We start from the raw sequence: 27,989 nt of genomic DNA on the forward strand, positions 1-27,989 counted from the left end.
TGACTACTATAAACTTTTATTTTAAGCCTCATGTCAATAAGATGAACCATTTAAAACTTCTTAGTAGTCTATAGTTATGTTTAAACTATTAGGGCGAAGTCAATCCATCTTTATGTGGTGGATGGAGGAATGGAACTTAAAAATAGCACTTTTAGGTCCAAATTCTCTTGCTTTCAGTGAGAAGTCCAGATAAATATGGAGCGGTGGAAAGACATTTACTATTCTTATAAGCTCATTTTGACTAAGCTTTCATAACATGTACATGATTGCCAGAACAAACTGTGAATGGGAAATCTCCTAATAAAAGATTTGTTTAAGCATCTCTTGATAAATATAGAAGTTATAAGCCTAAAGTTCAGTTTTGACAGCTCCCCCTGAAACGCTCTCACCCCCTCCCAAACACAAACGCACATTAAAGACAGGCCTGGATCAGAAGGTTCGCGGCAATTAAGTCCATTTAAAGAGCGACACTTTTGAGTAAAAACCGAGCATCCAAAAAAGGAAATTTGATTCAACAAATACATCAAGAGAATCTGGTTTTAATTCCGATTCCAAATTTGAAAAATTCATCAATGTTAAATTACCAATCAAAATTTTCTAGCAATTGTTTCATTGTATGCCACCTTAAGAGGTAGAGCTTCCTTTCAGAATATTTTGAAAAATCTATAAAATTATACATCTTTTAAATAGACACTTACCGGGGAAAATTTCTGATTTTTAATACCCTATGTTCATTTGGACTAACTTGACCAGAAAGTGGGACATACAGTATTTCCCTTCAGATGGCGTTAAAATTTTATGTTACTTAAAATTGTTTACCTTTGGTGGTAACAGAATCAAAGTAAAAAACAACCCAAGATAGTAGCAATCGAAGTCCCAAAAATAAAAATTTTGATAACAAAATAGATATTTAAAGAATCAATGCCTTTTATGGAAATTCTGAATACATGAAACTTGTTGAGTCTCAAGGTAACTGAGATAAACATTAAATTAAGAGTAAATTCCAAAGAAGAGAAAAAACAACCCTTACAAAATTAGTCCAATCTTCCATTCTTTTTGGTTTCAAGATGGAACCAACCAGTCTTTTCTTGTATTATAGAAACAACCGCATCGTAGCAAACATCTAATTTCTGCCATCTCCTGCCATAAAACAAGAATTTTTGCCTAACTATTGTCCAAATTCTATTGAGCGGACAATTCGGATCGAGAAGATAGATAATTGATGTAGAACTGTCGAGTTGCTAATTAATAGCGTATTTAACTGATTTAGATTGCCTTCCGAATTCTGTAAAAATTCAAATCTTTGGTTCGAATCCATTGTGTCGTTAGACCTGTATTTTTGTACGATCATCTGTATGGCTGTTTTCATCTGTTGCTTTGGGAATTGATACTTATGTCTCGAGAAAAAAAAGGCAAGAACTCAACATCTTTTTATCGCGCATGTTTAATGTTCACTCGAAGACGTACAAGGTGACTTGCTGTAGAAGAAGAGATTGTTTTGAAAAACTACCGCTTGGGAATTTATCGTAAAAAAGCACCTACTGCACCTATGTATGTATGTATATATATATATATATATATATATATATATATATATATATATATATATATATATATATATATATATATATATATATATATATATATATATATATATATATATATATATATATATATATATATATATATATATATATATATATATATATATATATATTATATATATATTTTTATATATACATATTTAATATTTATAATATATATATAAATATATTATAATATATTTATATATATATATATAAATATATATAATATATTTATAATATATATATATATATATATATATATATATTTATATATATATATATATTTATTTATACATATTTAATATTTATAATATTTATATATTTATATATATATATATATATATATATATATATATATATATATATATATATATATATATATATATATATATATATATATATAAATATTTATTTATAATGCAAACTACTCTAGCTGCAAAACACCTTTTTCTCAAAGCATACCGTTTAAGATGAAAATTTCTACATAATTCGTTATCGAGGTTGGAAGATTGCTTTTAACAACACAAGTTTCTCCAATTTTTATCTCCAACCTGGCTATGCTTTGTATTGAAAACCAAACCCCAAAGAGAAAAAAGACATCTACTGGAGTAGACAATGGTATCGGAGTGTTGAACTTTTGGAAAAATCTCACAACGTCTGGATATTCTGACAGACTCATTTGAACAGTTTTTATCATCCATGAGCCTTATTAACTGAGCTTCCGTGTTACAGCCAAAAGAAGAATCCATGCTTCTCCCAACATCATCACTGTCGAAAAAAAAAAGGGCCATCAGAATTGATCAACGTCACTTTGATGTGCTCAGCATCACAATCAGTAAACTGATGCTCAGCTTTGGCTAGTAAAATGTGTTTCACTTCGTCACAAAACACATCAATGATTTAGTCCCAGATATATCCCGGCATCAATCTTTCCTCAAAGCAAAGTGGTTCCATTAGATATTGCTAGTTAATTGGAACAAGGTTCACTTAGCTGTATTGTAAAAGCGAGTTCGAAGCAGTTCTCTAAGCTGTACCAGTTTCTTCTACGAGAGCCTGCTCGTGCTTGATGGCGTTTTTGTTTCATGTCAATCATTGGACATGAAACAAATCAATCAATAATGTTTCATGCTATCAACGTGAGCAACAGCGTTCCCAGAAAACACTTCATATATCCATGTAGTAAGTCAAAGGCCCTGACCATAGAGGTAGTCACCTTAGCATACTCCTCGAGAAATTCAAGCTGAATCACTTTCAACTTTGGTAGGTTTCTTTACTTACTTTTTTCATTTTTATATACTTTTACTTTAATTGACATACTTTTTTCATTGCCTTTAGAAAAATGTTAGTCTCTAAACTTCAAGCAATAAAGAAAAAACAAGTTTTTTCAATTGAAAATAAGGAGCAACATTAAAATTTAAAAGGAAAAAAAAATGTTAGGGGGGCTGTCCCCTCCTCAACTCTTTTGAAACGACCAGGAGTCATTTTCAAAGAATTGGGACAAAATTAAGTGTAAAGACCGAGGTGTTGAGGAGGGGGCAACCAGCCTCATATACGGAAAAATTTTGATTATATTTTTTATTTTTAAATAGTTACTATAAACATATTCAAAAACAAAATACAACCAGCTACTAGAAAGCCCTGTAAGGTTTGTGATGGCAGCCGATTAAACAAAAATTACTAAACAATAAATCAATTTAACTTAAAGAATAACTTAAATTCATTTCAACTATAATTAATAATATATGTATATTAGCTTCATTCTCTAAATCGTGACTCCTCACACCTCCGACAAAAATTTCTTTACTCTTTTTTCAAATAATTGTTGGTGTTCAGCCGCCTTAACACTATCAAGCAGTGAATTCCATACGGACTGGCCCAAATGTTTAGTTAGAGATGCAGTTCGTCTACCACTCCTATGCTCAGTTACCAGATTAGTAGCATTCCTTGTATATTAGCCATGCAAATCATTATTTGGTCTATACAAATCTAAAAACACAGACGGACAAACTATGCACCAACCAAACGGAATGGCTTATTCTGTCAGATCTGAACACGCCTAAAATTCCTAATAAAACTGCTAGCCCATAATACACAACAGTAAGATATATAGGGGCTAAAAATCGTATGATAAAGAAGTAATAACACTCGAGCAGGTGCGAAGTGCTTCAGACGACGTAAGATTCCAAGGCCTCTTGCAACTTTTGATGCCATAATATCGCCTTAACGTTTTCAAGACATGTGAAATTGAGGTAAAAAACCTAAATACCTCAACCAATCACCCTGTTCAAGGGACTTGCCAAATAATAACATTCGCCCTCTCAGATCTTCGGGTGTGCCAATTCGACTGAAAGCCATAGAAATTTGTCTTTTTTACATTAATTGCTACATACTTAATGTTGTAAACACATTTAAATCATTTAAACATATGTTTACTTTATTTATCAGATCATCAACAGAAATATCACAAAAAGAGATAGACATGCCATCAGCAAAAGATTTAAGACATGAATCATGGAGACTATATATTAGAGAGGACCCAAAACACCCCCTTGTGGGACACCACAATTCACAAGATATGTAGTGGAAGTAACATTTAAAATCAATGAAGACCATAAGTACTGGTTGTATGCAATTACAACCTTTATTGACATAAAAGAATGAAACGAATTTAAACAAACCCCTTTAACTCCTAGTGACTCTAATCTTCTCGATAAAGTATTAAAATCAACTGTGTCAAATGCCTTTTTAAAATCAATGTAAACAGGCATGTTTGTGATTATTTGAGTATTCATTTTCCGTTTATGAACTACTTTGTCAAATATTTTCGAGAAAAGAATAAGGCCAGAAATTAGGCTCCAGTTTCCGACATTTGATCTTACACTGCCCTTGTGAAGAGGGATATCCTTGGCTTCCTTGAGACCTTCAGGAAAGATCTCAGTTTCTAACGGTGGGTCGATGATATGAAGGATGCACGGAAAAAGGTAAACCAACACTAATTAGAAAGTCTGGAGGTTCGTTCCGTCTATCCCCACTGAATTGGAGCTAATGCTTCCATCTTGAGTGGTTCCTCACTGGAACACATCTCAAACTCAAAGGCTAATCTACTATCTCTATCGTCTCGAAGCTCGTGGCAGCGGATAGATTTAAGACTCTGGTTATTATCCCGTTGCAATGTTTGACCAATTTTTGAGAAATAACCAACAAAATGTTGTGCCACTTTTTGAGCATCATTAATTGTAGTACCATCTATTTCTATCGAGAGAGGCTTGCCATTGCTTTTTTTTGATACCCTCTCCCCAATGACATTCCAAGTTCCTTTCAAGTTAATTTTGGCTGTAATAAACTTCTCTTCAAAGAAACCCCTCTTTGCTCTTTTTCTGAAAGAGTTCACCTTGTTACAGGCAATCCTGAATTCTCCGAAATATCCATCGTTTCCTGTCTGAGTAATGTTCATAAAGGTGATTCCTGTTCTCTATTTCTTTAATAATTTCAACTGTCATCCAGGGTTTGAATGGAGAAAGTCAAGGATTCGTGTTATTCTTATCAGTGTAAATTTATTTCAATTGTATTTATCGGTATTGAATCTCTAATATTCAAAAAGATCTAGTCAGGACCTTGTTTTCTTTATTGCGTTTCAAGATGTTAGGACTGTTGATACTAGGTACTAGGACAGTTGATCCCCCAAGGATATAGGTGGCTTCGTTTTCTTCGTTCTGCTACAGAAGGGTTTCACCAGATAAACATGGAAAGGTAAAAAGTTTCAAGGGTTTAACGGGCATCACTTTTTCTTACGAAATTTGATTTATTTTGCTACATTATAAACAAAAACTGTTTTAGTTTTCTTTTTTTATTCAAAATTAAAACGTTTGTATTGAGAAATACTAAATTATCAGTGGCGTCCGTTGGGGGAGGCGGGGTTTGCCTGTGTCCCTTAGATTTGAAAAATATGTTTCTAAAAATTTATCTTTATTAAAATATCTTTTAAGGGGTATTTTCAATGAAAAAAACAATAGAAAAAACGATAAACTTATCCCCTCCAAGATGGTGCTCTATAGCTAGGTAGCAGGCTGCTAATTTGGGAACCCCATGGAATACAATAAATTTAACAGTGTACTGTACTATCTCCCTATATAAGGAGCAAAGGAGTTTTTCTTGCTCAACTTTTGTCATTTCAAGATCGTATTGATCACTTATGCGTAAAACTTTTTCAAAATATGGAGTCGATGTATTATGTGAAAAATGTTTTTTCCATTTTCCATATTAATAATAATTTACCCCTCTTTAATGGCTTCTTAGATGAATTAATTAAAAAAACAAGTTCTTTTTAAATGAAACTAAGAAGTGACATTAAATCTTAAAACAAATAAAAATTGCTCCGTATATGAAAGGGGCTGTTCCCTTCTCAACACCCGCTCTTTATGCTGAAGTTTGACTCTTTCTCTCAACTTTACTTTTTAAAACAGTAAAAAACTTAACCTAGCGTAAAGTTAGCGTAAAGTAACGTTTTACGCTTTTGAATTAATGCATCATTTGATTTTGGCTCTCAGCACAAGAAAAATTAAAACGAAATTTGCATTCAATTTTTTTTTCTGGCTAAATGACTTCCTCATAGTTTTGAAAAGAAGTTTTGAATGAAATCATTTGAAATGAGTTTTTAAATGAAAGGTCAAGATTTTCAAATAGGTACCAAATTCCTTTAATATCCCAATAATATTAGCTGTATACCAAACCTTCAATTGGCTCATCCAGATTTTCTGTAAAGATGGAAATACTGAATAATGACCATTAATGAAAATTTGCTAGCACAAACTTGATCATGCATATGAAGATAGAGCCGGTATTTTCGGCTCCTTGTAGGGATCGGCATGTTATATTTGTCATTCTGAGGTAATGTCCCCTTTATTCAATGGGTGTACGCACTGCGTTTGCTTTTCAGAAAAAAAAGAAAAAAAAAAGAACATGAGCTAGACAGCGTTACTGACACCCATAACTTCCATGTTCCTGGCCACAAAAAAAATGAGTTATGAGGTCGAATGCTTTCTGAAATTCCCCTTAAAGTACAAGGTTGAAATGCGCTGCTGCAGACCACAGATCAAAAGAAAGAAAAGAAAATAAGCTGCAGCGTTGCTCCAAAACAGGATCAACGTCTAATTCAAGAGCTAAAGAAAAGGGACATGTTGTACACTCTTACTTTGCTTTCAAAAAGAAAAGTTCCAATAGCGAAACTAAATTTCGAATACCAAAATGGTACATCAACAGAAATCTAAAACATGCCAAGACCAGGCGATAGTTATATTTAAATAAAAAAAATAGGCACACATCTAAATCCCATCTAACATCTTTGGCAAAGAGAAATCAGATTTAATCAATTGAATCACTCAAGCATAACAAAAATACATGAAAACTCGGAAGACTTATGGCAAGTCTTATATTTTTATCAAGATCAAAGATGGATCATCATTAACAGGGAAACTATTAAATTCAGTGCAAAGCTGTGTTGTTTACTAGGCTATTATATTTTTGAGGGGATACAACTCCTCAATGTCACCCTGAAGCCACGTTTGCAGTCCCCATTCTAGTTAAGCAACCTCATGAAAAGTCTACTTCAACATCAATATGAGGACACATAGGCGAGGTTCCCTTTCAAGGATGGAGGTAGGAACTTATGACAGAGTGTATGGCACTAAACCATATCACAACATCAAAGGAGTTCCAGTCTTTTATACCCGGCCTTTCCTCACGGAGAATTAAGCTTAAAAATATGATTTGCAAATAAACTGACGTGGTAAGAGTATTTGAATACTTTTCAACAAGTAAGATTCTATTAGAAACATTAAAAATTATTAAGCAGTTTTTGATAGTAAGCCTCTATTACTGATATGCCAGGAATTGCAAGAAGGTGGCAATAAAAGCCAAAGTAATATCTCATGCTCACTCATGCACAAAAGGCAATATGAAACATGATCTTATGCTTTATGAAAGAGAATTTTGCATTATGAAAGATAATATTAAAATTTTATATGACACTGAAACTTACTTCGAGGTCTTGTAAAGCCAACTTGACTTCATATTCATTGAGATTTCCATATTCTTCAAATATTAATCTTAGAATGCGTCTCACATATCTGACCAGCTGAAAATCTCCGCAAATGTAAATATGACCATTTTGAAGATATAACGATTCATACATACGAAAGGCATTGTCACTGATCACCATCTGCACAAGTCCCTGGAAAGAAATTATTACTAAATCCAAACACGGCTCCATCTACATTAATTTTTACTTTAAGGGAAAAACAGCACATAAACAAAAGAAGAGTCAAAAACTAGTAACGATAACTTCTTTCCATTAGACATGCATGTGCCTTCGGAATCCTAACAAACTGATTATTACCTATATTCAAAGTCTGACTACTACGAACCAACTATTATTTTTCGTTATTTTTCGAGCTGACTCTTAATTTTTTTCAGATAAAATTCTTTTAATTTAAGAAAACAAAATTTATTTCACATACTTTATACAAAAAACTTTTAGTTTTAATTATACCCAATCATTCAATTTGATTCGGCTCTCCGCATCATCACACATGCTTATAGGGTAAAGGGATATACTTGAAAGTTATGCCTTCAAACTTTGCTAAACAATCACGCCTAATCACGGTATTTGATATACTTGACACCCCCATAAAAGCAAGATGTCAAAGAAAGTAAAATTAAGTAAAGTTCTAAACAGGCAAAAACTCGGGGAAGAGGCCTTTGAGAACGCCCTTCCCCCTAAAACATTTTTATGTCCACTATCGAATCTATTATCCAACGTTTTCCATTAAATTCATTTTTTTTATCCATCTCAAAATAATTTCTATGAACGTACCTGTACCAAGACCAGATTATTTAGATAAAACTACAAAATACCTGGTCGTAAACATGTATTTTGCATTTAAATAATAAAATATGTATTTAAAAAAACAAATAGACCTACACTAGAGCAAAAAAGCGCTAAAGATAGTACCAGAAGAATTTTTTTGTAGGGTAATCACATGAGTTTTATTTAGGCTCTACTTTACTGTAGAAAAAATTATGCAAACCAAGAATTATGAATTAGGCTAGAGAAAATATAAAAAATGTTTAAACAAAAATAATGAAGAAATATTTTAGAAATTGGAAATAGATTTTTTTTTACCCATCTTTAAGTCAAAACAGTTTCTGTGAACGTACCTGTGCCAAGGCCATATTATTTAGATAAAACTACAAAATACTTGGTCATAAACATGTTTAAATGGCATTTCCAAATACGTGACTAAAAATATATTTTGTTTTTAAATAATAAAATATGTATTTAAATATGCAAACGGACCTACAATAGGCTCTACTTTACAGTAAGAAAAAATTATGCAAACCAAGAATTATGAATTAGGCTAGAGAAAATATCAAAAATGTTAAGAAAGATTTTAGAATTTGGAAAGGGGGAAAAGTTGAGAGGGTAAATACCCTCCCTCTAAAAGAACAAAAGCTATCAGTACATAGCTCCAACTACCACTCCAAAGAATAAAAACCAAATTTGAAGAAAAAACCCGATTCTTTCACAATTTCTCTGTTAAATGGCTGTTTCAGAAAAGATAAAAAAAAAAACTTGAAAGACTAAAACTAATAGCGTGAGGTGACCATTACATAAAAGTTGTCTTTGAGTAGTTGTGAAGTTTCATGAACGCTCAACACTTTGGATTTTAGTGATCTTGTCATTGGTGATTTTACCAGGAACAATGGCGTGAATTGGCAGAAAAATGCTAATTATTTGAGAATGGAACAAGATCTTTGGCGAAACATAGTCCTAGTTTATATCAATTTCAGTTTTTGATTCTGGGGCAGCACTGTAGCACAACCACAATCACAGTATCTTGTTTGGCTGATCCGTTTGTATGATATTTTGTGTAAATACAACTAAACACATTGTACCTACTAAACCAACCCCAAGTTACCAATGTTTGCAAAACTATAAATAGATTGTTATCTGTTTTTGTTTGTTGGTGGTGGGGGGGGGGTACGCTGCAAAGGTATACAATAAGCGTTGTCGAAGCATCAACAACACCATAAACACTAATTTTCAAGAAGAAAATTCTGCTAAACAGAGGTGTAGAATAGTGGTTTTTTAGTACTGCTATGTTATGAACTATTCTTATGCTTCTTAGCAGTTCCGTTTGTTTTCAACTTGATACAATTCACTTTTTTGCAATCACGCGCTTTTCGTTCTGTAAATTCATCCGTTTTCATACTTTACTGCTTAAGGTCAGTGCTTGGTCATATTTAACTTTTAAGGTTTTTCATTTTGAATAGTTTTTGTTTCTTCGATTTTTAGGCTGCTCAAAAGCTTGGTTGTGTTGGGAACTGGACAGTACAAGATATATTACTCCTTATAGTTCAGGGAGGTGATGGAAATGAACATTTCTTAATATTCCTAAAGTGCCTTAGTGCCTTTTCTAAAAGTGCCACTTCACCACCCTAAGTAAGTACACAGATCATCAGTTTATGCATAGCCTTCTAACCATAGTTAGGGAACCAGACGAGATAAATGTTGATATTTAAGGTATTTGGTGATCACCAAGCAGGAGATAGTTTAAGAATGTAATCTGATGCAATCGATCATGCTGAATACGAAAATCAACGTTATATAGTCAACAAATAGGTGCTACATCCCCATTTCTTCAAATTCCCTAAAAATCGATCTGAAGTGACGAAATCCCTTTAATATAAATAAAGAAACCAAACTACTACAAAATTATGGAGTTATTTGTACAATTAATTGGAATTTAATAACGTTCAATTTTTTTTCTAAATTGTTTTATTTTTTGCCGCTCAGTTGTAATCCTTAAAAAATGACAAAAAATATATTATAGTCTAAAGCAAATGAGGAAAACTTGATCCATCTGCAAAGTTTTTCTACATAAGGTTTATTTCTTAAATTAATGGACTTGTATAGGAAATTTATCATTTTTCAAATTCGAGTGATCCAGAAAACTCTCTACCATCTATCCCATTATCGTAATCTTTTATATATTTAAACTGAACTGTGCTTGTATACAGGGATTTATCCAGGAGGGGAAAATTGGGCTTGAATCTCGTCCCTCCGAGACATTTTTCTAAGTCGTAAACTAGTAATAAAAATGCAAACAAAGAAGCTATCTTTTCCTCTGACTCGAAAACTGGAATTACAAATACAGAAGTGAAAAAAAACCTTATCTCCTGAACTATAGCTCTTTTGTAAAGCATCTCCCTCCCCATCCCCATGATAAAATTTCTATCAGAACACTTCTATCAAAAATAGTATTCTTTAAAAAACCAGGCCCGAAAGTGACTTTTGCAAAAATCAACCTCTCCGCCCCTCATTAAATTTTTGAACCTTCATTCCCTAGCAATACTTTTTTGGACCCCCTCCCCCAAACCTGAACGACAATCCTGGATACGTCCAGGATTTAAAGTGTATTAACACTATTGTATTTTGTTTTTGCGTGAATGTTATGTTGACCACTCTTTTGTCTTTATTTTATTATTAACAAATAGTTCTTTTCCATTGAGATTAAGGAACGAAATTAAAGATTAAAACAAATAGAAATTATTCTGTATATGAAACAGGCCAGCCCCTCTTCAACACCTCACTCTTACACACAAGTTCGACTCTGTTCCCTACATATATAGCCATTTGAATTACAAATTGTCTGCACGTACCTGATCGTAACAGAATACAACTTCATTGGTGGGATAATTCACCAAGACCCTATCTGGGGCACATCCTTGGACAGCTTCTCGGCAGTAGGTAGTTGGAAGCTCAATGGCTCCAATATTTTGATATTGAAGCTTCTCTTCTCTGTAAAGATTCATTTCCTGTGTCCTATACCCTCCATAGAAAATAGCTGTGCCCAGATGTTGTCCACCTAAAATTACATTTGGATTTGATACTTATGATGTATAAGCATTAGTACAAATTGACACAGAGCGAAATGAATCGGATCAAATGTAAAATAATATTCAACAATGAATACCAGCTTTTATCAGAAGTAATTTACAAAGATAGTTGAAAAGGTCAAAAACTATTCAAAATGGTAAAAAAAAGAAGAAAAATTGGGTAGCATAAAGGTTTTTAAGATTATAAATTTCTATAATAAGAAAGATGTCTTTGGCTTCAGTTTTTAATTTATCCAGAAAGGGGACTTTGGGCCAATTTGAGATGTGAGCCTTTGGCCCAAATTTAGAATATTAAATTTTAAATGAAAATAGCTTGAAAAAAAAATAACAATAATAGGCTACACCTTGTCTGCTAAATTTGGACCAATCTAGTAGGAACTTCACATCTTGATATAAATGGGGAATAGCACATGGTTATCAACTTATCCCATTTGATTAGACTAATCTAGAAAAAAGTAAAAAATAGCATTAACTGACAGTGAGCCAAAGGCTGACAATTTTTTTAAGACAGGTAAATCGAAAAAACAAAAAACAATATTGGTCGCCAATGAATACCATATTTATCCATAAAGTAATTCATAGTGACAGGTCATGGGAAAGGTCAAAAAGTATTTGAAAAAAAAACGCAATATAATAATAAAAAAAAAAAACGATTTCCCAAAATAAGAAGAAAAAAAAACAAACATATTTTTCGTTGCCTTTTTTTGGATTTCGATATTTCACAACCTCTTTCTGCAACCATTCCTGAAGTTCTTCTGATTTTCTCAAGTCTCTCGACATACACATTTTATAGCTAGTAGATTATATGAAAATTACCTCTCATCAGTTCTGCCCGATGCATCCAGAAAGACCTGAATGGTGCGATGCCTATATCCGGTCCTACCATTATAATTGGTACAGTTGGATCTTCTGGCAAATGAAATTGAGGCTAATCTCTAAAAACAAAAGAATTTTTTTGTATTTTACTAAAAAAAACAACAACTTAGTTTTCCAGACTTATTGCTCCAGTCAGTTAACGGTACGAATTGCTTGTATTCGGTGTTTTAAGCTGCTTTAACAAAGTACGTATTTTCGTCTCCCAAGTAATGCAATAAGTACAGCTTTTCAATTTTATACAAGTTCTTTTGCTCTAGGTTAACAGAAAAATCTATAAAATCACCCCAATCATCGTCTAAATCGTCACAAATTAAAATTTTAAATATGTAATAGGGTTTGAGATTGAAGCTAGCGTAAGGCATGAAAGGCTTTCAGGGTAAAGTTTATATTAAATAGTGTCTTCACAATTTATCAAGAAATTCAATTTTGTTGCCGCTACATTGACCTAACGCAACATAAAACTTAAATAAAGTGAAATTCCAAGTTGAGCTCGAGTCTACTTTACATTGCACATGTTATGAAGAAGTTTCCTCCGTAAAGTGACTTTCACATTACATACCTAATAGGTATGTAAATCCCCCAAAGAGAGCATATTCATTCCACTTAATTCAATCATGTATCTATGACTTGTGCTTATTCTTCCCACCAAGTTTCGTCCCGATCTCTCCACTCTAAGCGTTCTCCAAGATTTCCCATTTCCCCCTTCAACTCCCCCCAATATCACCGGATATGGTAGGGATTTGAAATAAGACCTTTGAAATACGAGATCCTTCTAAATATCAAAGAAAATTAAGATCCAATAAACCATTCATAAGTTAAAAATACCTCATTTTTTTCAATTTTTCCTCTCCCTCCAGCATCCCATATGGTCGAATCGGAGAAAAGGCTGTTATCAAGGCAATTTGTGCAAGTTCCTGATACGCCAACCAATTTTCATTGTCCTAGCACGTCCAGAAGCACCGAACTCACCAAAGCACTAGAAATCCCCCCAACTCCCCCAAGGATGGCGGATCCAGTCCATTTATGTCATTCACATATCTAGAACTTGTACTTATTCTTCCCATCAAGTTTCATCCCGATCTCTCCACTCTAAACGTTTTCCAAAATTTCTGTTCCCCCATCCAACCCTCTATGTCCCCGGATCCATTTCGAATTAAAAATGGAGCATCTGAAACTGTGAAACAGGTGCTTATTTTTCCCACCAAGTTTCATCCCGATCCCTCCACGCTAAGCGTTTTCCAAGATTTCAGGTTCCCCCCTCCAACTCCCCTAAATGTCACCAAATCCGGTCGGGATTTAAAGTGAGAGCTCTGAGACACAATATCCTTCAAAATATAAAATTTCATTAAGATCCCATCACCTGTTTGTAAGTTAAAAACACCACATTTATCTAATTTTTCTAAATTAACAGCTCCCCCACTCCCCCCCCCCAGATGGTCAAATCGGGGAACCGATCATTTCTAATTTTTATAGTCTGATTTTGATATGCCTGCCAAATTTCATCGTCCTAGCGACCGACAGACCAACAGAAATTGCAATTGCTATATGTCACTTGGTAAATACCAAGAGCCATAAAAACTGATTCTAAAATACGTTTTTCTATTTCTATTTTCGTCTTATCACGACAGTAAATTCACAGTTTTTTGGTTATTCGATGTCTATATAGAATACAGGGATTTTACCTTAGAGAGGTGGACATAAATTCGAGAAAAAAAAAACACAAAACAGCATAATTACGTGAAAAATAATCCTATTTACAAGAAACACAACTAAATTGTAAATACTTTGAATGATGAAGATCTATACACTCCCCTCCCTACTTGGAAGGAAACATTATCCGTGCCAGCAAGCGCCAGGCATGACACCATATAAAAAAGTGTAAAAATCGGTAACCAAAATCAGAAAATAACACCATGTGTTTCTGTAAAAAAATTAAAAATAAATAAAACAAAAATAAAATATATCCTTAACAATTATATCCACTTTATTATTTTTATATCCAATTATATCCAATTATATCCAATCCAATTATATCCAAACTTTTATATCCAATTATATCCAAATTATTATTTTGTTATCCACTTAACAAAATGGCGTTAAAATTTTATGTTACTTAAAATTGTTTGCCTTTGGTGTTAACAGAATCCAACATTCCAGTTGTGGCGGTAACAGAATTAAAGTTAAAAGCAATTTGCAACAGTAGCAATCGAAGCCCAAGAAATAAAGATTTTAACAGCAAATAGATATTCAAAGAATCTGTCTTATATGGAAATTCTGAATACAAGAAACTTGTTGAGTTTCAAGGTGACTGAGATACACATAAAATTAACAGTAAATTTCCCAGAAGAGAAGAAACAGCCATTACAAAAGAGGTCCAATCTTCCTTTTTTTTTTTTTTTTTTGGTTTCAAGATGGAACCAACCAATTTTTTCTATTTTACAGAAAGAACCACATCATAGCAGACATCAAATTTCTGCCATTTCCTAACACAAAACAACAATTTTTACCTAACTAGTGTCCAAATTCTATTGAGCAGACCATCTTAGATAGTCAATCAATGTAGAGCTATTGAGTTGCTAATCATTAAATTATTTATCTGATTTAGATTGCCATTCAAATTCTGCTAAAATTCAAAACTTTGGTTCGAAATCATAGTGTCATTAGATCCATATTTTGATACAATATCCTTTGTGGCTGTTTTCGTCTGATGCTTTGCTAATTGGTAGTTCTGTCTTGAGAACCAAAAAAAAACAAGAAACTCAAGTTCTGTTTCACTGGATGCAAACAAGGGGACTTGCTGAAGGATAAGAGAAAGTCTTGAAAAATCACCGTCAGGAATTTATTGTCCAAAAATACAAACAATAAAACAAGGTATGTTAATTTTCAATTGATTACTCTTGTACAAGATAAATGCAAAAGTGACCAATCACTTCCAGAACAAAAAAACATACGTCTGGACAAGGCGGAAATAAGAAGCTTCAAAATAAATCCAAAATAGGTATGTCTTAGTTTTCAAATGATACCAAAACTCCATGAGACCTTAACCCCAATCAAGGCTATATTGTGTCAAAACAAAATTTTCTCATCAAGCAGGGTACAAAGAAATTAGACCATCTGATCATGTGGTCTACAATTTTTCCAAGTCAAGTGAAATTAAAAGTAAAATTTAAAAAAAAAGAGCCATATCACAGGCAATGCAATAGCACAGCAATGTGAATGCAATGTTTCATTTTGTTTATATTATGGTGTTACCTAGCACAAGGAAACAACAGATTGAAAGATTCTATAGCAATCATTTGAAATCTTCTTAAAAATCTTTAGCAGCCTTAACATGTGATTCAGTACATTCAACACCTGAGGTAAACCAGACATAGGAAAGGTTTAGCTTTAGGCAGGTACTTAGTGTTTCTGTAGGACTTGTCAAGAGTAACAAGACCACACAGAAAAACTTCTGCTTTATTGGTCACTTTTGCATTTACCTTGTACAAGAGTAATCAATTGAAAAAACAAAATACTTTTGTTTTATTGTTTTTTTATGATAAATTACCTGGCAGTAGTTTTTCAAAACTTTCTCTTTTTCTGACAAATCACCTGACAAATTCACTATAGAACAGTTTGTCATTGTGGTTACAAAATTTGTTTATTTAGGGGTAAGTGGTATATGCAGGGACGGGGTATAAGGTGGGACACGGTACTTATCTGCTATCTAACTTTCTTTAAAAAATCCAATAAAGCCACCTAGTATAGTTCATTCAATGGCGGACATGACAGTTCTATCATTTTGGTAAGTTGCTATTTTTGTTTTTGAGAAAATCGACTTCAAAGTTTCGGCTATACCCCCCAAAAAATATTTGGGCAATAGTTTTTTGTGCTTTATTTTGTAACGGTTTGCAGAAATTGTGTGTGCAAGATAGCAAACGAAAGCTAAAACATCAGACCACGTCGTGTGGTCATCTGGTGGAAAAATATGCAACAGTAAAAAAAATCGGACACAATTTGCAAGTAGAGGTCGCATGGTATATACTGGGACAAGGACAAGTGGTATGTAGTGGGACATGTCCCAGTATATACCACATGAATTCTTACAGTTCAGTCCATAAATTGCGTCTTTTCTTATCTGTTTTTACTTGTATCCTAATGATAAAAATAGCTTATACATCTTTTTTTTTTTTATCAGATTTGACATCAGAATAGAAGAAAATGCCACAATTTCCAAGAGCTAAGTGGGAGGAATATTCTAATTCGATTGCTGAAAAGGAAGTTGACCAGCATTTCATGATTAAATCAGCTATTGTAGACCTAGAGGCTGGCTTACCAATTAGGGCAGTGGCTGAGAAACACGGAGTGTCACGTTCAGCCCTTCACAGACACTACCAAAAGTATTCAAAACTCAGTGGTGACGAAAAAGCGAATTACAGTGGTGCTCAAAAGTTCGGATTTGCTACTATTTTTACGCCTGAAGAAGAAGCATCGCTCTCTCAATACCTGGTGCAAGCGAGCAGAATGTGTTATGGTTTGACCAGTCGAGACACCAGAACCCTTGCTTACAACTACGCCGTTGCAAACAACAAGACTGTCCCAGACAGCTGGATAGACTCTAAAGAAGCCGGTATAGACTGGTTAGCTGGATTTCGGGCTCGAAACCCAGAGCTTTCGCTTAGAAAGCCAGAGGCAACAAGTTTGGGGCGTGCCACAAGCTTTAACAAGCACAATGTACAGGAGTTTTTCTCCAACTTGCAGTCAGTTTTGAAGAAAACTCCATTTACAGCAAGCGACATATTTAACTGTGATGAAACCTCAGTCACCACTGTTCATGTTCCTCCAAAGGTTTTTGCCGAGGAGGGTAGAAAAATAGTGGGCAAAGTAACCTCAGCTGACCGTGGCGTGCTTGTGACTATGGTTGGAACCATCTCTGCCAGCGGGCAGTACCTTCCCCCCTACCTTATATTCCCACGCAAGAAATTTCAGCCTCTCATGCTGACTGGTGCTCCTGCTAACTCTGCTGGAGGAGCCTCGCCTTCCGGATGGGTAAACCAAGAACTGTTTCTGGAATATCTCAAACATTTCAAGACTTACTCGCATGCTTCCCCTGAAAGCCCGAAGCTTCTGATAATGGACAACCACGAGTCCCACATCTGTTCTGCAGTTGTGCAGTTTGTGAAAGAGTCTGGTGTCACTTTACTAACAATACCACCTCACTGCAGCCACAGGTTGCAGCCATTGGACATATACGTGTATTTTCCCTTCCAATGCCAATACAACAAGGCTATGGACAACTGGATGCTGTTCAACCCAGGGAAGACCGTGACGATATACGAGATTGCATCTCTTGTTGGCCAAAACCTCCCCGTATCTTTCACGCCAAACAACATAATGAGGGGCTTCAAGAAGACAGAGATATGGCCTTACAATCCAGAAATCTTTACAGAAAATGATTTTCTAACCTCTGCTGTAACTGACAGACCTGCACCTGATGCTTTGGATCCAGTTGAAGCTGGAAACAACCAAGCCAAAACCCCAAGTACAAGTGGGCCTGAACAATCCTCTACACCCATTTCAGTTCCTGTGACGCCAGAACAAGTTCAGCCATACCCTAAAGCCAAGCCGCGTGTACTGGGTGGCAGAGGCAGGAAGAAAGGCTCTACAAAGATTCTTACTGACACTCCTGTGAAAAGACAGATTGAAGAACAAGAAGCCGAAAGAAAAGATAAGAAAGCACGGGGTGGCAGGGCTAGAGGAAAAGTTGGGACTGTTGGAAGAACTGGAAAAGCAAAAAAAGACCAGAAAACAAAAAAGCTATTTGTGGATTCAGAAGGAAGTGATGATGAAAAAATGATTCTTGATGATGATAGTGATGACTCAATGAAACTAGGTGAATTGGAAGATGAAAGTGAGAAAGAGGAAGAGATCTTTGACAGTGTCTCTACAGGAGATTTTGTTAAAGTTGTTTACAAAGGAGAGTATTTTCCTGGGTCTGTCCAAGAGAAAAACGAGAACAGTGTCAGAGTGAGTGTCATGTGCATGGCCGGTCTAAGAAAGTGGAAGTGGCTAGACCGAGAAGACTCAATATTTTATCCAAGGGAAGATATTTTGAAAAAGTTGTCGCCTCCTACCCCAGCACCCGGTACAGCTTCCAGAGCAGAGTCATACTTCGTGTTTGTTGACTGGTAGTCTAGTCTTGTGCCTAAGATAATTTTACTTTTGAAGTCGAATTCTTAATGTAGTTTTTATACAATGAATAGTCAAAGTTTTCTACCAATACATGAATCTTTTTGCTATGTCCCAGAGTATACCACCCCATGTCCCAAGATATACCACCCCCGGTACTTAGTGGGACAAATGGTATAAGCAGGGACACCCCCCTTTTTTCTTCTAGCTATACAAGAAAATCTGGAAAAATCACAGTTTATGCAGCATTTCCGGGGCTTTCATTTGAGCCATAAACCATTTTTCTATACCAATGTTAACCATGCATTTTGGAGGTTTTCCAAAATCCGTCCCTGCATATACCACTCTCCCCTACTATTAATGATTGTTGACACTGACAAATACAGATTAATTGAAACTAAAGTGACTAATTATTATTAAGACTTCAAGTTATGCCTGTGAGAAGGACTACATCTCATTGCTAATAGTTAGGAGATAAAAGAGACTTATACTCATTATTTGATTATTCATCTGAATAGACAATTTAACTCTTTCACTCTAAAAATCAAATATTATATGTTTCAGTTAAGCTAAATACAAGAAATTGGGACAACTTCCTGCAAAACAACATGCAAAAACATATCTTAAAATGAAATTTCGAAGATGAAACATAGAAGACAAAACACTAAAATTAACTTACCAAAAACTCTTCTAATGGTATGATTATTTTTCTTAAATTGAGAAAGCAGTGGTGCTGATTCATGAATATACATATTATATATATATATATATACTAGCTGTTGGGGTGGCGCTTCGCGCCACCCCAACACCTAGTTGGTGGGGGCGCTTCGCGCCCCCCCCAAGCCCCCCCGCGCGCGTAAGTCGTTACGCGCCATAATAGTTACGCGCCATTGTAGTTGTGTCCCTATGTCCCACCTGTGAATATAGATAGATATATATATATATGGTTTTAACTACGTAAAACTTGCGAATATACAACATTCTTTGCTGTCCCATTGTCTTTGCATATAAATAGATTGTCAGGTTTACCGACTCTTGAACATGCAACATATAATGGTCCATGGGAAAACAATCTGTATTCAGATCTATACCTCATGATTCTAATGATTGCCCTTGAGCTTTGTTGATGGTGATTGCTAATCGACCATTCCCTGTCCCGGTGTCCCGGTCGTCATTTACATCCCCCTGTTTCCCCCGGTGTCCCCGTTGTAGTTGTGTCCCTGTGTCCCGGTCGTCATTTATATTCCCTGTGTCCCGGGTCCCGGTCGTCATTTGTATCCCGGTGTCCCGGTCTGTATATACATTCGTTTTTTAGTTTTGTTTTTCTCCTTTATTTTTTTCCTTTTTTTTTCTTTTTTAGCTTATTTAGATTTTTAGATTTTTTAGTTTTTTTATTAGTTTTTAGTTTTTTTTTCTTTTTAGTTTTTTTGTCCCGGTCGTCATTTATATCCCCCTGTTTCCCCCGGGTCGTCATTTATACTCCCTGTGTCCCGGTGCTTTGTTGATTGCTAATCGAACATTCCTTTTGTCCTGGTCGCTTTCTCTTTGAGTGTCGTCATTTATTTTTTTCTTTTTTAGTTCTTTTAGTTTTTACCTTTTTTAGTTTTTTTTAGTTTTTAGTTTTTTTAGTTTTTTACCTTTTTTTAGTTTTTTTAGTTTTTTTTAGTTTTTTAGCTTTTTTATTTTTTTTATTAGTTTTTAGTTTTTTTGTAGTTTTTGCCTTTTTTTTAGTTTTTTTAGTTTTTTAGCTTTTTTATTAGTTTTTAGTTTTTTTTGTAGTTTTTGCCTTTTTTTAGTTTTTTTAGTTTTTTAGCTTTTTTTATTTTTTTTATTAGTTTTTAGTTTTTTTTGTAGTTTTTGCCTTTTTTTTCTCTTTGAGTGTCATCATTTATTAGTTTTTTCCTTTTTTTTTTAGTTTTTTATTGGTTTTTACCTTTATTTTAGCTTATTTTTCAGTTTTTTCCTTTTTTTTAGTTTTTTTTATTTTTTATTTTTTTTAGTTTTTTACCTTTTTTTAGTTTTTTTAGTTTTTTAGCTTTTTTACTTTTTTTATTAGTTTTTAGTTTTTTTTGTAGTTTTTGCCTTTTTTTAGTTTTTTCAGTTTTTTTTTTAGTTTTTTATTGGTTTTTACCTTTATAGTTTTTTTAGTTTTTTAGCTTTTTTATTTTTTTTATTAGTTTTTAGTTTTTTTTGTAGTTTTTGCCTTTTTTTAGTTTTTTCAGTTTTGACGTCACCTGATCCAGTTTTTTCAGGTGACGTCACCTGACACATCCATCCATCCATCCACAGACAACTTATTTTTATATATATAGATAGATATATATATATATATATATATATATATATATATATATATATATATATGTACGTGTGTGTATGTGTGTCTTATTTCTGAGACAGCCAATAAATTTAGAGTCATTGAAAGGTTATTTGAATAGCCTCCTACTTTCAGTGAAATCGCACAAGAAGTGAGACAATTTCAAAGTACATTTAAAGCAGTTGTAACCAGTTGTTTGGATAAAATCGAACTGGAAGCCATGAAGTTACAAGCAAATGAACCCCTTAGGGACAAGTTCAAAGACAGACTTCCGAGTTTTTACCAATCTTGCCAAAGGAAGAGTTTTCTAATGTCAAAGCTTTGCATCATGGTACCTTTCAATCTTTGGAACAATATACATGTGTGAACACACAATTTAAAGGATGAAACATGGGAAAAGCACTTTGAGAGCTAATTTTTCAGATGATAATCTCAGGTCACTTCTGACACTGGGAATATGAAACATAAAGCCAGGAATATCTACGATTTTGACATCCAGGAAATAATTTTACTATTTCCACAAATACAGTTGTCCATGTAGAGTGTATCAATGTATTATTAAATAATATTATATATGATGTTACGTAATATTAATATTATAAATGGAAGAATATATCATTAAAACAACATCTATGTTTTGAATCTTTCTAATTTGAACCTCTAGTGTGTAGTTAGCCCCCTAACTCCTGTGTGACAGACAATATGGCCCTCTGGCAAAAGCATTTGTAGACTCCTGCTCTAACAGATAGGGATTCGAAACTTCAGCCACAATTCTTCCTTGTTTATCTTCCCAAATCCTGGCTTTTAGAAAATTATATTTCCCTACTGTTCAACTTTCTTCCATCAAGGAGAAATAAAGTATCAGTGAATAAAAAGAAAGAACAAAAAAGTTGGGGAACATTTCCTTGGAATTTACAAATAATTCAAAAACTTTGAACAATACAGCTAGCCTAAAAGAATAAAATGACAATATGGGACTTACACTCTGTGAAGTGAGGTCTTCCAGGAGCATCTGCAAAAATCAATTCCATATTTGATTGAACAGGTTCTTGGACAGATTCTGTGCCAATAGTAACAACAACTTTTGTTGGTAGCTTTATGTGGAATGCTTCACAAGTAGCCTAAAATGGACAATGCGTGGTCTAAATGGACCCAGGTTTGTCTTGACTTTCTCTTTCTACCAAACTTCATTCTTTATAGTTAGGCAATTCTTAATTAATTACACAAGAGTTGAGCATTGTTAGACACTTTTAGAGAAACCCTATACAATAGTTTCCTTAAGCTTTTAAGCATAAGTAAAATGCTTAATAGGGAATAGAATCAAACACTTGAAACACACATTTGAATAAAAAGCTGTTAAAGAGAACACATTTTTTTAGACATAAATCAAAGATAACCCAATACAAAAGAAGAGTAAGAAGGACCTGACTTTCTACAAAAAAAGGAAGAAAGAAGGAGTTTAAGATGTTGAATTAAAAATTTTAGTAGAAAAAAATAATTAGGTTTTTTTCTTGATAAACCTAAATAGGGTTCCTATTTATCCTCTGGTGAAAATGTAAGATTTTCACATATTTTATTTATACAATTTGTAGCAATAGTACAAATACATATATATATATATATATATATATATATATATATATATATATATACATATATATATATATATATATATATATATATATATATATATATATATATATATATATATATATATATATATATATATATATATATATATATATATATATATATATATATATATATATATATATATATATATATATATATATATGTATTTGTACTATTGAACAGGTTCTTGGACAGATTCTGTGCCAATAGTAACAACAACTTTTGTTGGTAGCTTTATGTATATATATATCAGCCAATTATAATTGTATTGTTTTTTATATTTCTGTATATTTTGTAATTCAATTTTATTGCATATTAGCCAGTTTTAAACAACAATTGTATTTATTTATACAGATTTATTCAAAATCTATTTATAAAAAAAAAGCCCTTGGAAAATAAATAATAATAATAGCCAAATTGCAACTATTTTAACATTTTTGCAGCAGAATTTTAGGTAAAAGAAAGTCTTATTGTTTTCTGTGTGCTATCTCTATTCAAACCAATCTGCAGAATTTTTTTTTCTAAAAACATTAAATGATTTAAATAAAAATGATCTTTTTTACCCTAGCCTCTGAAAAAGATAACTAATTATCAATGAAACAGTTACTGAGCATCTTGATCAGAATCATCTTTTCAATAGCTCTCAACATGGTTTCTGAAGCAACAGATCAGTTGACACTAATCTGCTCAAGTCATAAAACTATATTACAAAACAACTGGAGTTGGGAATCCCTATTGACATGATCCTTCTTGATTTTTCAAAAGCATTTGACAAAGTCTGCCATAAGAGACTTGAGCTCAAGCTAAAATCTACTGATTTGGAGGAAAAAATTCTTAAATGGATTATGGATTTCTTGAGGAATTGTATTCAGCATCTAAGAATATTTGATGGAGATGGCAATCCTATCCTCTCCTCCTCTCATGTTGTTATCAGTGGGGTTCCACAGGGTAGTGTGCTTGGCCCACCATGTTCAATATTGTCATAAACAATGCTCCTCTAGTGCTTAAAAGCAGGATGATGCTATATGCTGAAGACTCCAAGGTAATTGGTCCTGCTAGCACTCTTGAGGATACTTCTCAACTTCGGAAAGACCCTGAACTTTCAATGTGTCAAAATGCCGTGTTTTACACTTTGAACAAAAGAACATCAATACAACCTGCTCTCTTAAGGGCCAGTCACTTTCAATGTGTCAAAATACCGTGTTTTACACTTTGAACAAAAGAACATCAATACAACCTGCTCTCTTAAGGGTCAGTCCCTTTCTCCAGTGTTGGAAGAATGTGACCTAGGAGTAATTGTTGAGAATCATCTTAAATTTAGAAATCATGTAAAGAAGGTAGCAGCATCAGCCAGCTCATCACTAGGGCTTATAAAAAGAACAATTTCCTCCTGTTCTCCTAAAATTCTGAACCTTTTGTATAAAGGACTTGTTCAGTCAAGACTTGAAACATGTATGGTCCATGCATCCCCCCTTTTCAAAAAAGATATTCAGAGAAGATACACTAAGATGGTGAGTGGAATGCATGAGCTCCCTTCCCCTACAAGGGTATGCAAGCTGAAACTCCCAACTCTGGTTTAAAGAAGAACACAGGGTGATGCCATTCTGGTTCAACAGCTCATTAATTCAAGGGCACTTCGTCTCAGGATTCTTGTACAGGGGGACATAACTTGCAGTTATCCAGGCATTTCTCCTCAAAGGGACAATGTACCCATTTTCTTACCAACTGTGTTCCAAACCTCTGGAACATATTACTGCCATATACTGTTGCTGCCCAAACCACACACAGCTTTAAGAACCATCTTGACAACAAATGGTCAACAAAAGAATAGAAGTATAACTGGAAGCACTTGAAGCAGCAACATCAAACCAATAGCCAAGTGAACATATTCAACATACTCTATATAGCCAAATGGACATAGTCAAGTGAACATACTCTGGAGTTTCTAGAAGGAAAAATCCTTAAATTGCTCCAAGCTGCAATTTAAGGTAATAAGTAGATAAATAGTGATTTCTGAGCTCTGTGTGCAGGTATGGTCAGCTAGACTCTTGGCTAATAGTGAGATATTGTGGTGTTTGAAGCATTCTAACAGTTCACATTGTATGGTAAACTGAGCAGACGTTAGCATATTACATTCAAATAAACAATGGTCAATCATTTCATTTTTAACATTGCAAGACCTGCAAAGGGAGGAAGGGGGAACTTCACCACTTGAATTAGGGAACTGATATGAAAACGTCTGAAATTTTAGCCCATTTGAGCCTGACTTAATTCTAAAGTCTTAGAAAGGTGTTTTTTGGGAAAAGGCAAGAGGGATGTTCTATGCATTGCCTATTGGAATGAGCTTTAATACTAGCAAAAAGAAAAAAAATAGTATTATAATACCAGACTGTCTGCACTCTGCACTCAAGGGAGGAATTTCTCATCCACAAAAAAAAAACAAAAAAAACACCAAGGCATGGTCCAGAAGATGGTTAAGTGTATGATAGATTAGGTTGACTGCTAATAAATCAAGGTAAATATCACAATAAATTTATTATGAATTTCTTAAAGCATTGCTGTAGTGTTTCCCAGCAAAGCAGATGTGTTCTTTTACTTGTCCAATTTAAGGTCTAACCCCTAAATTCTTCCCCTGATATCTCCCAATGATAAATTCTTTATGTAGAAAATTCACCACCACCTAACCATAAAAAGTTGGCTAAAAATGTAAACAAAGAACATCCAAGATCTTTCTTCTGGTAAAAAACAACGCAAAATTCCACATTTTTGCAGATAGGAGTTTGAGACATCCCTGGAAAGGTGGTCTGATTTTCATTAAAATCCTTTGACAGTTAAGGGATGTTTTTCCCCTTGTATGGAAATCAAACAAATTTTCTCAGACTTGTAGCCTTTGATGGGTACACTAAACTTAATGAAACTTATACATTAAGAATCAGTGTGATAAACCAATTCTTTTGATATACCTATTGTATCAAAATTATGTTGTTTTAGCATTTTGATAACTGAGCTGTGTTGCTCCTTACATTACCACAAAATGTTTGAAAAGTTTTAATGGAACTTTTCCTTAAAGATGGCAAATGGTAAAAAGTTTTTTTTGTTTTTTTTTAATGTGAAAAATTACTGAAATTAAGAAAAAGCTTGGAAAGGAGAAAATGATAAAATTTGAGACAGAGCCTTAGCATTATCAATATCCTGATTAAAATTAATCCAATAATATTTCTTTTTACTTGTTTTACAAACTGTAGGTTATGGCCATGATCCAAGAAAAAAGATCCAAACCAATTTTACAACATGGTTGTCCATCTTGTTTCAGACCAGTTTTCTGTTTAGGTTTCAAAAAGCAACCATGTCAGGAAATTGGTTTGCTGGGACCAAAGAAGTGACACTGTCCATTGTTAGATTATTGAGGGGATTGTTTATATTGTCAAAGGAACCAAATTATTGAAAACTACACTATCCTTCAAAACTGTATAGAATTTTATCTAGTAATTGATAATAATTAGATGTCTTTCAAACAAAGATAAAATTCTAGTTTAACAACTTCTTGCTATCTTGGAAAGGGGTAAAGTTGGGAAAATGAAACTTTCAGTCATGAATCCAGGGCCAAGAATACACTATGGGAAGGTATTGCCAAGGTTTCATGTTAACCCCTTCTAATTTCTGTGATCAACAATTTGTGTCTCTTTCATTCAACACTCATCTTGGGCCACCATTTCAGGTTGGGCTTAGGACTGACTTACCCATATCCAATCACTGTTCCCATGAAACCCTTCTCCCCAAGTATTTGAATTTTATAGTAAAGCTCTAGTTAGTTGACTTCATCCTATATCAGAAAGGGGTTAGGTTAGGAAAATGAAACTTTCAGGGATGGGTCTACAGGCTAAAGTATTTTAGGAAGGTATTTTGAAGTATGTACCTCCACTCCTTCTAGAGGGCCCTGACCTTAATGACCTTCAAAATATGTGTTTTATAAAAGTGAAACCTTGCAAAATAGATCTTCTGCTTGAATGAAGTACAACAAAAATTGTCTTCAGCTTCACAACTTTGCTCAATCCCAATTTATAAGGTTTTAAAGATATGCAAATACATTTCCTAAATTTTGAAAAAAAAACATTGATGTGGCTCAGAATTCTACTCAAATAACAGGAATTGCATTTTCAGAACTAAAGACAGAGAAAAAGCAACTGGTCACTAAAAATTAAGGTAAAATGTTGTTTTGTTGAAATTTCAATAGGGATAGACCTGTCATGTAGGCTGATTTCAGGGCTCTCTAGGGGGAGAAGCAGTGGAGGTGGGTACTTTAAAATGCCTTCTGGGGATATGCTTTAGCCTGTAGACCCATCCCTAATGAAAGTTTCATTTTCCTAACCTAACCTCTTTCTGAGATAGCAAGAAGTCTCTCAACTATAATTTTTTTGATTACACTTATTAATTTCCTTTTCTCTAGTTTTAATTCTGAAAATACAATCCCTGTTGTTTTAGTAGAATTTTAACCCTTATAGCCTAAAAAGATTTTTTCTATATTATGGAAATATAGGCTAGCCTATTTGTATATTTTTGAATCTTTACAAATTAGGATTGAGAAAAGTTATAAAGCTGAAAAGTTTTCTGGTGCTTAATTTGAGCTGGAGATCTGTTTTGCAAAGTTTTATTTTCATAAAACTAAATTCATTTTTTAAACCTCACCCCTTTCAAAGAGAGATAAACTAGAATTTTACCAAAACATATTCAAAATCGTTTCAAAATTTGTAGATTATTGAAAATAGGCTGTACATTGTCTCAATAGCTAGCCTTCATCAAACTGAGCTACAAAGTCTGCTAGGCTATATTTAGCATGGGGGAGAAAATGATGAAAAACTTCCATTCAAAAGGAAAATCAGTAAGATAGTTGTTTTTCTTCTTTTTTTGAGGAGGGGGGAGTCACTATTGAGAGGGTGTTGGTAGCTGGTTTATCATAAATTGCAGCTTGGAGCAATCTAAGGATTTTAATACCTTGTTACTTTTTTAAAAGCTGTTTGAAATCTTAGATCAAAGTTTAGGATTCAATTTTTTTCTATTTATGGGAGGAGAATTCTAGCCTAACCGTTTTGCTAGCCTATTTTAGTTTTTGCCTAGGCTATCACAATTTGAAGAATGGGTCTAAATATTAATGTCACATATTCTCTAGAGTACCACAAAAACACACATTATTAAAGCTAATTATATCAGACATGTAATTTCTAGCAACAAAGGCAAACCTCACAAACCTTTAGCAACTAATAGGCCTGTGGATAAATTTCAATAAAATTTTTAATCCTTTCTTCTAGTATTCTGTTCTTTTCTATTTTGAACCAGTGTTGCAACATTTCAACTCTCGAATCTCCCAATTCGGGAACAAGTTTAAAAAACTCCCAAAATGCATAGAAAACATTTTAAACGAGGGTTTTAAGTAGAGGCAACAAAGCATTCACTAA

The 27,989-nt window shown here is 33.7% G+C and overlaps 2 protein-coding genes across 2 annotated transcripts in view; one reads left to right on the forward strand and one right to left on the reverse strand.

Moving 5' to 3' along the window:
* Window positions 1–27,989, forward strand: part of LOC136027188 (tRNA N6-adenosine threonylcarbamoyltransferase, mitochondrial-like) — a 373,253-nt gene that overhangs the window by 92,451 nt on the left and 252,813 nt on the right. The gene's annotated exons all lie outside the window — the stretch shown is intronic.
* Window positions 6,865–27,923, reverse strand: LOC136027179 (NADPH--cytochrome P450 reductase-like). The gene is made up of 5 exons (XM_065704184.1): window positions 27,783–27,923; window positions 21,887–22,025; window positions 12,360–12,478; window positions 11,307–11,512; window positions 6,865–7,815 (listed from the first exon to the last, which is right to left on the reverse strand). The coding sequence occupies exons 3-5, from the start codon at window positions 12,427–12,429 to the stop codon at window positions 7,603–7,605; spliced, it is 489 nt and encodes a 162-aa protein (XP_065560256.1). The 5' UTR covers window positions 12,430–12,478; window positions 21,887–22,025; window positions 27,783–27,923; the 3' UTR covers window positions 6,865–7,602.

Source organism: Artemia franciscana, chromosome 5, assembly GCF_032884065.1.
Source record: "Artemia franciscana chromosome 5, ASM3288406v1, whole genome shotgun sequence".
Classification (NCBI taxonomy): domain Eukaryota; kingdom Metazoa; phylum Arthropoda; class Branchiopoda; order Anostraca; family Artemiidae; genus Artemia; species Artemia franciscana.

Excerpts from the sequence above, each read along its gene's own strand:
- LOC136027179 (XM_065704184.1), bottom strand. The coding sequence starts at position 12,429 with ATGGTAGGACCGGATATAGGCATCGCACCATTCAGGTCTTTCTGGATG. Across the intron at positions 11,513-12,359 it reads TCGGGCAGAACTGATGAGAG|GTGGACAACATCTGGGCACA; the intron begins GTAATTTTCATA and ends ATGTAATTTTAG. Across the intron at positions 7,816-11,306 it reads TTGTATTCTGTTACGATCAG|GGACTTGTGCAGATGGTGAT; the intron begins GTACGTGCAGAC and ends ATTTCTTTCCAG.